Here is a 14,391-nt window from a genome sequence, read left to right on the forward strand (position 1 = left end):
TCAGCGGTGGAGTCAGAGATGACTTACGCTTCAGTTTCTTGGTTGCGGAGTTACTTTGGTGCAACCAAAACGTTTTGTACGTTCTGCTTGAATTCACTTGCCTTCTGTCTGCATTGGTGTTCTCTAGAAATGGTTTTGAAGACGTGCCCTCCCCCCATGATGCAGAGGTGGTCAGACCTGGAAGGAAACAAGGCTCTCAGAAGAGAGTTTCTAGTATCCTTTCTCTCTATTTTTGTCTACTGTTTACTTGCTGCACTCTGTGCTCACCACGTGTGTGTGTTTTCACTACTGCTTTGGCTTTCAGCCTGTTGAGAACAGTTATTGAATATGTTGTAAGTTACCCACCTAAAGTAAAGAATGTATGAATGTCATGTAAAATTGTTACCTGATTTTTGAGGTGCCCTGCTGTCAAAATTCTACTATTGAACTGTCTCCTGTCTTCCCTTTCTGTAGTCAGTTTTCTGAGTGGTATTTTCATACATTGAGAATCTAAAAAGTTCAAAAACAAAACTGTGATTGCAATGCTTAGACACTATAAGGGAGGGATATTAATGACTGACTGAGTGTGTGACTCTGGGTGAGTTTAATTTAGAAAAGTGCTGCATTTTCAGTAACATGCTGTGTTACTTGGCTTTTACAGGAAAGGTTAGAGATAAGTCAAAAGGTGCAAATCTTTGCCTGTTCACAGAATAGTATTTTCTCTGAATGGAATTTTCTCTCTCCCTTCCTTTTCACCACATTATCAAAGCTGTTGCAATGATGGTTCAGTAGATTTCAGATTATTCAGTAGATTTTGGGGAAAATGAGAGGTTATTGAAACACTTATGTACTTAGTTTTTGACTGCATGTGGATTGATTATTTTGGCTGTAAGGGAAATGAGATGTTGCATTGCCTGTCTTCTGTACTTGTGCCATCAAGTTCCTCTAGTATGATATTTTACAGTTTTTTCTGGTCTTATGATCTCAGGCTGGTGTCCTCCTAGAAAACTCTGGGCCATAGCTGACTCCATGTCTGAGTTTTGAAAAAGAAGTTTTCTTCATTATATCTTAATTTTAGGGGTTTTTGCTCTTTGGCAGGTATTGTATTACCAGAGTACTGTGATTATTCAGTGTATCTTAACTTTCCAGCCACAGTAATAGCAAGACAGTGCACAGGCATAAATTTAAATTTCCACAAAATTTCCCCCCTGCTCTTTTACAATAAGGAAAAAAACCCAATGTGATTTGATAGGTAAGTGAATGGTATTTTTATGATTATGATGGAAAAGGAATCCTGTACGTTTCCTTGTTCTTATGGTTTTTTGCAAGTATAATAAAGCTAGTGAGTATTTGCCCTGATTATATTGTGCCTAAGAATCAGGATGTTCTGGACACTGATATAACACAAGATACTGAAACTTTTATACAATTGCTTCTTAATAAATCATACCTAGAGTGCTGAACCTGGTTGCTGACAGGAAGAAACATAGTAGAGCAACAGAGACTCTTCTGTTGGATTCATCTGTGCCTGGAAATGAGAGAGAAAGAACTTTTTTAAAAATGCATTCAGACTCAGGTTTTCTTGTTATGGTTTATGCAACATATAGCAGCTCCTCATAGGGCAAAAGGATTCTCTTTGGTCTGAGCAGTTGTGAGGGGTCCCAGACTTGTCCTGCTCATATTTCTGAAGTTTACTTTGTGCTGTCCCTTTCAGCCCTCCAGTTTTTAAGGTTCTGGTGAAACATTTTGTGACCTAACTCAGGCATATGAGTGGGTTCTGTTTTACTCTGAAAGACAACATATGATTTTCACAACATTTGAGCTATGGCAAAATATTTTCCTTTCTAAGTAGTCACATTCATTTAGAATAGAGTCAAAAGTGTGTTTAGGAGAGTGTTTCTTAACTTATTTATTAATCAGTTCTTACATCCCTGGATGACAGTATTGGAAACATGACAACCAGAGGCCAATTGCTTTCCCGAACTCCTAATTCGTTGCTTCACCAGCCAGGTAAGAGTTTGCTTTCTTCATCCTTTAGTTAAAGGATTTATGTGCTTGGATTTTATAATTAATAATTCATAAGAAGAAGGACTTAGGCACTGGAGGGTATAAGAAAAAGTGTCATAGTCATTTGATCTGCTTCTAAACTGGATGAAGTCTGGTGGAAACCCTGGAGACTCTTTATTTTGTGACTGTATATGTTGTTGTGGGTGTTTTTTGATGCCTGTGGTTCCAGCAGTCCTTAAGACCAAAAGAAAATGTTAATGATTGCCATGCTGGTTGAAGCTGTCTTGTTATCAAAAACTGCTGCTGAGGGTTTTATAAACCACTCCTCTTGGGACTCTGTCATTCCCTTTTTACCATTCTTGACACAGCCTCTGATTTGTCTGTCACTGTCTTGATGAAAACAATATTTTGAGATGGCTTCCCAAGCTGTTTGTTACGATAAGGGCATCAGAACATCTGTTGATTATTGATAATTGGCCTCCTTATTTCGAACCATTGTTGGGTGTAAGACATCATTGCCTTTTATAATTGGCATTTGTGGGTTTGGTACAAGCCTTCTGATGGAAGCAAAATTAAGATGGACGGGAACAAGTTACTTGGTTTGTCTGTTTCTTCTGTAACAGAGAAGGATTTCACAAGTCCTTCAGTCTCTGTTAAAATATTTCTTTTGAAGCTTCTTGATAGAGCATAGTATCTTTAAATACTTCTTCTTTTCTGAAAAGCCTCTCTCCCTTTCAGGTACTGCATTACATCGGAGCTCCATGAAGCCATCAGATATATCTACCATCCTGGGATCAGGAGGGAAATCTTCTCTGATTCTGCCAATTTCTGGAGGTTTCAACAATCTGTCAATGGTAAGATGGTTAGAGCAGCTTTTTCTCTTTTGTTCCAGTGAACCATAAGAAACCACAAGTTTACAGTGTTTCAGTCTTATTTGCACCAAGGACAAACTGGGTGGTACAAGCTTGCTAGTATATTGCTGCTGGTGTTTTTTGTTACTGTCTTTGAGTGGATGCTGAGGAGTAATGGAGCATTTTAAGGACTTGCTAAATGTACCGTTTTAAGCTAGTCCTTACATAGTTCTGACTTTGCTTGCTTACAAATTGTTCAAAGATAATTCTTCTATATCAGCAAATTAAAAGTCAAAAATTTTTCTTATTTTAGTACTCTCCTGTGTTAGGATTCACTTGTCTGTTAAAGTTTGAACTTCAAAGAACAAGCTCTTCTGATGAGATTTTAGTGATGACACTGATTATCTTCTACTTTGGAAAAACACTCTTTGTAAAAGTTGTCACTAGGGACATCTGAAGTATTTTATCTTTGTTGATTTTTAAATTAACTCAAAAGAGTTCATGACGAGAGTTAAGATATCTTTTTGTATGTGCATTTTAATTCATTTTCCTTTTTAGTTGTTTCTGTAGTTTGACACAGCCTTTTGTTCCTTTAGAAATTAACAGCTTCTGGGGCCCAGCTGATCAACATGTATACAGCACTTAGCACTGGCACTTCTCTGATTCAGAACCTCATGTAACTAATGTGTAGAGAGTGGAGTATGTTTTAGATGAGCATTTAGTGCTCTGACTTGAATCCAGTTTACATTAGCAGGGGGAAACTTTGGACTAGATGAAGGCTTTCGTAGGAGTGTGATGGAAAAAAAGGCCTTAAACTTAGGTCTTGTGGAAATTTTCTTGCTGGTAGATAAGAACAGACATCAACCCTTTCTCCATTTCCCACAGAAACCTGATAGGATTTTGCTGGAACTGTGTTTGTTATTCTTGCTCTGCAGTGGGAGGGCAGTATCATTCCTTTCTGGTAGGCTGGAGGGCAGTAATGGCAAAGGGAGATCAGGCAAGAGGAATACTGTGGGTAGAAACTGGGGCATAAAAGGAAGAATAACAGGTACATGTGTACAGTTTTTGGATAGGTTTAAGAGACGAGCAGAGCAATGTCTTCTGGTTCCCTGTTTGTGCTTGTTTGGGTAAGACCATTTTAAGACTCTGGGAAAAGAATCAGCCAGCAGTACATCTCTAGGCCTTTGTGTGGCATTAAGGCAATCACTGGCACAGAAACAACTCTAGGAAGTTGTCCTGTCAGTGCAGTATATGTTCAGTCAATGTCCTGTTTTGGCCATTTTGCTGCTCTGATGTCAGATATGTTAGCAAATACCTCCACAGAGTATAGGTACATCTCCAATGTTATCTTCTTACTTTGAATGACTAAGTGAGCATTTATAATAGAGTATGAAAGTTTAGATTGATTTGTTTTAAGATGAGAAATGATACATGACATTCTAAAGTAGATGGTTTTAGTAGATTAGCTTCTATTTCAGTTATTTTCAGTAAAAAAAGAGAATTTACTTTGTCCGGATTAAAATACATCTTTTCAGTGCTGTTGTAGTCATAGTTGCACCTTATCTAAAAGCAGACATTTCACTATTAGTTTTTAGCGTTCTCTCTTTATGCCATTGATATAGAAGGAAAAAATATGGAGCTAGGCTTCTAATATCTGAGATTGCTATTTATTTTCTTTATGTTCTTGTTGTGTTTTAAGCTGGATGAAAGTAACTGGACAACGGCACTCCTGCCTCAGCAGACAGGGATGTTTGTAAACCCAGACATGTCCAGTGTGACAGAAGATGTCACTATGAGTGCTGTACTCTTGCGTGAGGATGATCCTGGGGAAGCTGGTGAGACAATCTGACATTTTCATAATAATTGACCACAGTTTTTATATGTGGGATGTATATATATGTTCTGGGTTTTTTTTATTATTTTCTGTATTATTTTGCTGATATTTCTTAACAAAAAAAACAGTCTAGTTTAAAAAGTTCAGAAAATTAAGCTGTTCCAGTTTATTGGACTCTTGCGAGTTTCTGTCTTTTGTGGAACCTGATGGAGCAAATGGCATGGTCTGGTGATGTGAGACACAAACTGGAGTAATTTTGTGGAGGTACACAAATGAGTTCACTGGTAAAACTTCTGAAGATGACGTGTGCAGCAAAAGTTTTATAGTTACTTGGCTTAGCTCATAGCTTCTATCTTACTGTCTTAGTTGTTAAGTTCTTCTTAACAGGGGATATAAATAATTCATATCATTTTTCTCAATTGAGTTTATGAAAGATGAGATGCCTTGTCACCAGAAGTATTTATTACTTTTTTTGTAGTCTCTTGGGGTTTTTTTAACAAGTTGTGTCTGACTAATATGGCTGTTTCTTCTCAAATCTCTCCTAGCTACTATGAGCATGTACTCAGATTTTCTGCATTCCTTCCTGAAGCATACATCAACTACCATTTTTGATCTTGTGGATGAGTACGAAAGTATTTGTAACAGTCAGGTATGTAGTTTATTGGGGTTTTATTTATTTTACAGTCCCTTCCCAAAGCAATATTCTGAGAAGTCACAGTGCTTGACATACTTTAACTCTTCCAGCCAGTTGCAGTGTTAAGAGTCACTGAACACTAGCATTGAGTAGCATCCCTCTTTGCTCATACTCTGCTCTGGCACAGAAATACTCATAGTGTAGCTTGCTGAATACTAAAAATGTCACCTGGCTGCCATTCCACTGCAAGTGTCAAGTAGCAATAAGCATTAGCAGATGTGTAGATGTTTTTGTTAATGTCACCAGCGTATTTCTCTTGAGTATAAATAAATCATTGTATTATGATGCTCTAAGTTTTCTGCTACATTACTGACAGGCTGGCAGTAGAGGGCTCCACGTTAGCTCTGAGGTGTCTCTGCTTTTAGACATAGGTTTTTATTTGACAGGTTGTTGACTGACAGTTCAGGATCAGCAGGGATTAACACTTTGAAACAATTATGATGCTTGTGTCAGTAAGTGTGGATCACAAGAGAGGTGTGTAGGTAACTATTAAGATACTTCATACCTGTGTCTACGTTAAGGAAGTGCGTTCTTGGTAGAGGGTTGCTGACCCTCTCTTTTGCAAATTCATTGGAAAATGCTGAGATCTTTAATGAGGCATGTGCCACAATTGTGTGCCCAGGTGGGAAGCAGTCAAGAGAAGCAATATAAACATGACCTTGATTATTTTGTGAGATAGTGGAACTCCTGTTTGGCAATATGGATACTGTCTACAAGGTCAGGGAATAACATAGTGGGTGTTTTAAGCCCTGTGAAACTCAGGGGAGTTGACTGTATGTTGCCAAGGACATAAAAGAGTACACTGAAGGATACTGCCCTAAGGTTTGGCTTCAATATTGCTGATGGGGTTTGGGATGGAGGTGGAGGGACAGCCCTCAGCTGTTTTGCTGCCTCTGAGCTGTACTCTGAGATCAGCCCAGCAGTTCCTATCAGCCATAAACTCTTTGTATTTTCTGGGAGGTTATAGAATGGAACAGATAGTGCTCCTCTCTTGCATCCTGTTGGTACACCTCATTCTTTTCTCCGAATCTGTTCTTTACTTCCTACTTGAAAACTGATGAATTTATTGATGCCTGACAAGTTGGGTACACCCAAAGTGTAAGAGTCTGGGGCTCTGTGTGGAAGTAGTAGTAGCTCTGGAACTAACTACCAATGGAAAAGACTTTATTGTGTAAGTTGACTTTGTAATAAATAAAGGAAAAGATAGTGGAATTTCTTTTAGGTGATAGTGTAAATTATGTGGTAACCAGCAGATTGGATTCCTTCATTTAACAGAGCTGAAAGTATCTTTCAGGCATGGATAAATGCATAAATGCTGTCACAAATATCAGTAGGACTAATTTTATGTTGGATATTGGTGTATATGGGGGGAAAATGTTGGGGATTTTGGTGACTTGTTGGGGGAGTTGTGTTTGTTTTTTTGTTGTGGGTTTTTCTCCCTTCTCACCCTCCCAGTCTTTTGGTGCTTTTTAATTGTTTGACACCAGCTGTTTTATCCTGGGTTTGTATGGTGCATTGCAAAATAAAGCCACTCTTGGTTTATACCCTCAAGTCTGTGTTTATATTATTTTATTAAAAATTAAATGTAATTTTTGATGTGGAATATCATCCACCTATTTTTAAGAGATGGTAATCAAAGTAAGTTGCTGAAAGCATTCAGGATAATGAAAAGATTGCTGTAATGGCTTAGAAAAAAATACACCAATGGGTAATATTAACTATGTCTAAATTTCTTTACCTCAGGTGAAAATACTAGGGAAAATAGTTAATCGGGCAACTCCTGGACAGCAAAAGTTTTCCAAAACTGCCAGTGTCTTGTGGCTGCTCAAGCAGGAGATGGTAACTTGGAGACTGTTGTCCTCACTTTACAGGTAATTCCTTTGAAAAGCATGTTATGTTTTTGCACCGAGATTACTTTCTTGGATATATTTTTTTTAATGAGTTTGTAAATAGGGAGTGATACAATTAAGTACATATAAGCTGATTATGGAACTAGGGTCTCAGGTATGTGTATATATGCGTATTTATTTTCTGTTTACAGAAATGAAAGTTGTAAAGAAGACTCTTGTTACCTTTGCAACTTCTAGTATTTTTTAAGAACATTTTTTAAGTACTTATGCATTCTGCTGAATTTTCTCAGCTTTATTTTAATCATTGGCATTTTGCACTTTTATTTCTAGAGACAGAATCCAGTCTGCACTGGAAGATGAAACTGCATTTGATATCACAGTAAGCATGAACTTTTTGGGGGAGTGTTTAAGTGGCATAAGAAGCTAATAAGAAAAATACAGGCAAAATAATGGTGGTTTATTTTTACAATGTCAAAACTGCAGCCACTCAAAATTCGAAGGTGAAAAATGACTGATTCTTATCAAGACAAATATTATTTCATATATTGTGAAAAGCAAATCTGAATATTCAATTCTAAAAGGAGAATGCTAGTGTGAAAAATATTATAAATTATTCTTTGTTTTGTTTCCTTAAGTATTCCACATAACCCTTGGAAAATTCCTCAGTCATAGAATATCCTGAGTTGGAAGGGACTCACAAGGATCATTGAGTCCAACTCCTGACTCTGCATAAGACAACTTTAAATTCACTAGAAATAACTATTTCTTTTTAAAAGCTGCCTCAGGAGTAATGTTACCATAGGTCAGAGACAATTTTGCTTTGCATAAAAGAACATGTGGCCTCAAGCTGTCTAACCTTTGCAATCCTAGGTGTAGCCTGTTTAGCCTTTGCAATCCTGATTCCAGTTTATTTCAAAAGAAATCCACATTTTTTTGCATTCTTGTTTCAGCTGTAGTTGTCTTGTCTATGCCAATACAGCACTTGCAGCTTTTGCTGCCAGAATGCTTAGGAAGGCAAAACAATAAGTAAAGTGACTCTGCCTTTGTAAAATTTATGATCACAGTTCCTTTCTTCTCAGTCATAAAATAGCTTCCTCTAGGATTCCCACTGCCAAGTTGTCACTGTTAAACACTGTTGTGCCAAAAAAAACCCAGTCCCCTCCTGCCTGTGTTTTCCAGGAAAATGCATCCTCTGTTCTCTTTTTATTGCAAATCTAATGAAAGCTAAATTAATGCAAGAGATCAGATAGAAGGATGGGAGCTCTGGTGTTGGGTTTTTTGCAAGATTTTTTTGTGTTGTTTTTTTTTTTTTTTCCCCCCCACTTTTTTATGTTAAGTGTGCATATGGTCTAGGAAAATGTCATCTTTTTAATGTATAGTAATAAATAGGATTTAGGGTAATATGAGTGCAGTCAGTGGAATCAGTGGATCCACTGTGTAGAATCTTTCTGTGGTCATACATTTATGAATTATATTCTGAATCTCATTTTTGCAGATTTAGTGTAACTGGATGTAAAAGATCATAGAATTTTAGAATGTTAAGGGGTTGGAATGGACCTTAAAGGTCATCTAGTCCCAGTAAAACAGTGTATAGTGCCATCCATTTTTTAAAAAGGGGGAGGGGAGAGATAGCATACTGAACCTGTAGAACATTTATCAATTAGTATGTGTTCAGTTTGGTATTCCTGTTTTTGTGGTAGTTTTCTTTTCCATGAAGTAATAATCAACTTTTTCTTAAATAGGTTTTAACTGCTAGTGAAAAAACGAATGTAGACAACTTGTTTCAGAAAGATTCCACTGTCCGACAAAGTCAGGTATGATGGAAGGTTTTTAATATGAGAATGAAAATAGATTAAATGTCTAAACCACTAATGCTCTATACACTTTTTGAAGTTGTTCACAATACTTTTGTTTTATATTCACTGAAGTGTATTATTTGTTTGCATAAAAATAATGCTCGTTAGTTTTGAAAGATCAGAAAGGTTTTTCAGGCTAGCTTGGAGAAGATAGAAAGCTGAGAGCTGTTCCCATTTGGAGTATCTGTTACTGTTGATGGTGATTAATTGTGTTAAGTAGCACTGTAGTAAACCCCAGCATCCAGGGAGAGGTGTCAGCAACCTTCATACTGGATGATTAAAATGCAAGTGGAATAGTCTTCTGGCTCTGTATGCCCTTTGGTTCCATGTAGGTAACAAGAAGATCCAGAGATGAGGGCTGTTAAAATATTCTTATTGCATGTTTGCTTTAAAAATGCAATTTAATTTTATTCCAGCTGGTGGTAGATTGGCTGGAGAGCATTGCCAAGGATGAAATTGGGGACTTCTCCGATAATATTGAGTTTTATGCAAAAACAGTATATTGGTGAGTTCAGACTTTCTTTGATTACATACATGCTCCCATCAAGTGCAGGATGCACAGTCACAGAATCTCTCTTGAAAAGAAGTGGGTTTCTAAAAGTTCTTAATTTCTTTAAATTCATAAATGGTAAAATTGAGACTTCCTACCCATTGGCTGAGGTGTATCTTCTCAGAAGTCAGTTACTGCCTTTTGGGAGGCAGGGATGGAAGGAAAAAGCATCAAAGCAACTTAATGTAATCTTAACCTGGATGCAGCTTTCTGTTATGTTTCTCAGGTGGTCACTTATTTGTCTGGCTTTAATTTTCACAAGTTTAAGTTCTTGTTGACATTTTGCACCATTGACCCTTCACCTGAAGCTGTTACTGTCATCTTTATTATCACTGGTGGGTTTTATGGCAGACCAGACTGCCTTTCATGCTAGATACCTAGAATAAACCTGCTTTTCATGGCTGGTGAATACAGGATTTTGGAATCATGTATTCATCCTAAGTTGAATTTCTGTCCTAGACTGACTTTATAGTGACTGCTAATGGGAAGTTTTGCTTATGCAGAAATCAATTAGTAGTTAAATACATGAATGGTTGAAATAATGGATAGTTTTGAAAGAAGTCAAAGATATGCAAGTGGATTGTAATAATGTACTACTTGCGAAATGTTGCATTTTCACAACAGTAGCACAGTCCACTGATAGACCAAACCAAGTGTTTGTTCTGCAGCCATATTCCATGTAACAAAAAATATGTTTTCATATTTGTATCTTAGTAAAACGTGCTTGGGAAAAAAAAATTCTGAAAAACATTTCTCTGCTTTCAGGGATAACACACTCCATGCCCTGAAGCAGCGACAGTCAGGTACATACATCGGAAGTTCTCGAGCTCTGGTGACAGAGTTGGTAAGTATTACATCAAATAAGTCTTGGTTTCAGAGTGGGTTACAGAGAGCGTATGTGCTATTTTCACAGCCTTCCACCAATTCTTAGGTAGTTGTACTATCAAAAAATTACTATACAAATTGTGAGCCAGGGCACTTCCAAGAGTTACTTTTGGGATCACTGTGGATTTCTGTTTTCTCTCAGCAATGACTTCTGTTCCCCACCCTCCATCATAAGTACTTGTGGTCTACTTGGTGAAGTAAATGGCTTTATTATGACTCTATGTCTGAAACAGACTCATGTTCCTAACCTGTTTGGGGGCCCTTGCAGATAGGGGAATACTGTCTTTATGCAGTAATTAATACAATGAAATCGTGATGGAATTTGTTGAGAGCTACTATAGTAAAAGTGAATAGGAGAGAAGGAAAGAAAGGACTGTCCAGCAGAATGAGGTGATGAACTGTCTTAGTGACAGCAAAGCAGTCATACACGATAAATTCTATGGAGTGATCTGAAGTATTGACTGACTTAAAATCTGTTTGGATTAAGTAGAAGTAAGTACAGCTGTTGTGAAAAGCTTTCTCAGATAGAAGGTGAAGGAGGAAAAACAATCTGGTAGGCAGAGAGGCAGAAGGGGAAAGTATGTTTGAAGATGAGAGGACCTGGAAGATGAGAAGTTTGGGGCAAATAACAAGGCAGTAGAGTAAATAAATTGCATTGACTCCTTCTGATAGGATCAGTGACAGAAGAGGAATAAAAGAAATGAGAAGGAAAAACAAGTATCATGCTAGATATTACATGGCTTGTACAGATTGTTGTGCCAGCATGAAAAAGTGACTCCAAACTATAAAACAGGGCAAGAAGTTAACACAAGAGTCATACAGGCATCGAGTGAATGAGTGGTGACTTTGTTCCTTGCAGGATCCAGATGCTCCTATACGACAGAAACTGCCACTTGATGATTTGGACCAAGAAGATGACACGAGGCTACTGAAGTATCTCTTTGCTCTCATCAGAGCTGGAATGACAGATGAGGTAGCATAGCTTTTAGTTAAGTAGGATTTAAAACACCTTATTGCTAAAGCCAGTGAAAAGCTGTGCACTAAAATGTCTGTTGAAATTTGGCTTATAGTGATTCAATTTTCAATTTGTTTTCAATACTGACTGCTAAATTAGCATTTTAATGTAGAACATGTTATGGGAAAAAATGTGGTTTGGGGTTTTTTGATTGTTTGCTAGTATTTTTTTACTGTTGTAGCTTGATGCTAAATACTGCCAGACACACAGAATTTTTCAACAGGCTTCCTCTAATCATCAGTGGATTGCCACACATGTATATATAATAAAGTTTGAGTAATGAAGGGGAAAGGGGATTTGGGATGGTTGTGCCAAAGACCTTAGACTTAGGAATATGGTTATTTGCTTGTATTCTGTTCTGATATGGCGCACATCTATTCAAGTCCTGATGGTAGAGGAGCATGAGCATATTGCTCCATGGTAATATGAATACATAAATTCACAGCTTCAGTTGGGGTTCAGAAGGCTAAGTCAGCTGGAAAAGTAGATGACTGCATGAAGAGATGGATTATACATCTAAGCATCAGGACAAACACTTTAAACTTATCAGAAGGATGCACAACAGCTGCTTAAGCTAGCAGATGTGAAACTATAGCACATTTCTTGCATTGCTGTAAATACTGACTGAAAAGCTCAAGTTCAGTGAAAAAAAAGTTGATGACATTTAGTCTTTCAGTTGTTTTAAGATCCTCTGTGCTTGTTTTTTATATAGTCGAATCTCTACACAAATGAACTATTTTAACAAGGTTCACATTTTTAAACCAGAAGCTGGAGGTTTTCCTACCTTGAAGTGTGTTGCTGAGAAAATCCATTCTTTTTCAGGCACAGCGCTTATGCAAACGATGTGGTCAGGCCTGGAGAGCTGCAACTTTGGAAGGCTGGAAATTGTATCATGATCCTAACATAAACGGAGGTATCCACTCCAAAATGCATTTGAGACAGATATAAAAGTAGGGCAGAGGACCTTCATCTGTGGCAAAGAGAAATAGCTTTTTTTTTTTTTACCTTAAGAGCCTTTTTTGTATCTAAAATACTTTACCGTGTCTGTTGACATGTCAAAACTAATAGGAAATTATTTTAGTTGAAGGCATGAGTTCACTGAATTCATCTAACATGCTGAAGTCATTTTCTTTCTTAAAATCAGGTATAATCAATTGGAAATAGATGTCTCAGAGTTCCAGACAGATCTTCTCCACCTCCATATAATATTACAGTCTGTATTTTCTTAACATCTGACTTGTGCCACCTAGCACATATTTTGTTGCTTACAGGCTCAGAACTAGACTCTGTATCTAGCTTCAGAAAGGCATAAGTAGAACTAGAGTTCAGCACATTTGAATGCAGGAAAAAGATGCTTTTGAAATATTTGAAAATTATTAACCTACCTTACTCTTTGGTCCTGGGTTTCCTTGCACAGGGTCCTGTTTCTAACACAGTCCCTTGCTTCTCTCTATGCTCAAGACATTGCAGGATTTAGCAAAGACTTTAGGAACAAGTCTCTGTCTTGTGCATAGCAGGGTGTGGAAGGCATAATGCTTTCCTGGTTTTCAAATCCTGATAGCCTGTCACTTTTAGCTGCATGCCACACCTAGTGCTGGTTTGAGTCTACCTACCTAACATGCTGCTCTGTGGGTTTGCATGCCCTCGTGCAGATGCCTGCAAAATAGTAGCACTGAGGTGGTGACATTTTGTGAAAATTTTGATGCCTTAAGATACAAAATTTCCTTTTTTGCATACCTCTGTTTTTTGCCAAATGTAAACATTGTAGATATGTTGCAGCCAAACCCATTTTTTTTTCTTAAAAGCAGCTGAGCTTTCAGAATACTGTAACTTATAGATACAAATTTGCCAAACTTCCTGGGAAAAGCCACCTTGCAGTCCAGTCAAATGCATGAAAAAGCTTTGGGAAAAGTTCCAAAGGGATTGAAATTGAGTCAATAACAGAAGATAGGCCTTATCTGTTACTGGGTTCTCTTTTTTTTTTTTTTTTTTTATGACTTTTTTCTTTCTCCTCCCCCTTTTAATTATTTTTTTCACAGGAAAAGAGCTGGAGCCTGTTCAAGGCAATCCATACAGGTGTATTTGGAAAATCAGTTGTTGGCGTATGGCTGAGGAGGTAAGATAATGCTGATTTGCTTGATATTGATACATAAACTTGAACTTCTTTGAACTCTGAAACATGATGTCAAGTAAACCTGCCCCTTCTGTGTTGGCTGCTTATAGGATTTGCAGATAATGCTTCTAAGAGGACTTCTGAAATAACATATTTATGTATTGTAGTGAGAAATCTACATAATCAGCACCAATTTTTCAGGAAATGTTGGCCTGTTTTTTTCTGGTTGAAAGAAAAACTGCTGACACTTTGACTTTCATCTTGACTTAATTGAATGGAAAAGGAAAAACGTTGCTTTCTTTCCAGGTCAACATAAATTTTTCAGAGAAGTTACAAGGGTATGCTAGTGAAGGGAAAGTCACTTCATATTCTTATTTTGGCTCCTTATGTGTCCTGTAATTTTCCAGCTTTTCTTGGAATCTGTTAGATGGAATACTAGAAAACTAAAAAAAATGCTTTGTAATTAAAAGTTTGGGTGTTTTTACTGTTTATTTTAGGAGCAGTTTAATAGATATGAAAAAGCAATCTATGCAGCCCTGAGTGGAAACCTCAAGCAGGTATGTCAAACCTCCTAGTTAAGCATGTTTGGTACTTCTGCATTTTCTTTCTCATATGATATCAACAGAAATATTGCAGTTACTGGTTATTGTACTTTTTAAAGATGTAGTAAACAGGACAGTAGCTGCTTTAATAGACATGCTCGTTATAGGACTGATGTGTCTTAATTAAACATATGATAGACTTTTCCTAGTATTTT

General features: G+C 37.2%; 1 protein-coding gene across 1 annotated transcript in view; it reads left to right on the plus strand.

The window, feature by feature from the left end:
* Window positions 1–127: 127 nt before the first annotated feature.
* NUP107 (nucleoporin 107kDa) overlaps window positions 128–14,391 on the plus strand; it is a gene marked incomplete at its 5' end in the record, with an annotated part of 23,597 nt that continues 9,333 nt past the window's right edge. The window contains 14 exons of the mRNA XM_009078965.1: window positions 128–213; window positions 1,900–1,989; window positions 2,725–2,840; window positions 4,537–4,672; window positions 5,217–5,320; window positions 7,109–7,236; window positions 7,546–7,594; window positions 8,958–9,029; window positions 9,488–9,576; window positions 10,387–10,465; window positions 11,366–11,479; window positions 12,344–12,434; window positions 13,561–13,637; window positions 14,132–14,191. Coding sequence (XP_009077213.1) covers window positions 128–213; window positions 1,900–1,989; window positions 2,725–2,840; window positions 4,537–4,672; window positions 5,217–5,320; window positions 7,109–7,236; window positions 7,546–7,594; window positions 8,958–9,029; window positions 9,488–9,576; window positions 10,387–10,465; window positions 11,366–11,479; window positions 12,344–12,434; window positions 13,561–13,637; window positions 14,132–14,191 — 1,291 coding nt within the window. The remainder of the gene's footprint in view (window positions 214–1,899; window positions 1,990–2,724; window positions 2,841–4,536; window positions 4,673–5,216; window positions 5,321–7,108; window positions 7,237–7,545; window positions 7,595–8,957; window positions 9,030–9,487; window positions 9,577–10,386; window positions 10,466–11,365; window positions 11,480–12,343; window positions 12,435–13,560; window positions 13,638–14,131; window positions 14,192–14,391) is intronic.

This window comes from Acanthisitta chloris, unplaced genomic scaffold (assembly GCF_000695815.1).
Source record: "Acanthisitta chloris isolate BGI_N310 unplaced genomic scaffold, ASM69581v1 scaffold24047, whole genome shotgun sequence".
Lineage (NCBI taxonomy): Eukaryota > Metazoa > Chordata > Aves > Passeriformes > Acanthisittidae > Acanthisitta > Acanthisitta chloris.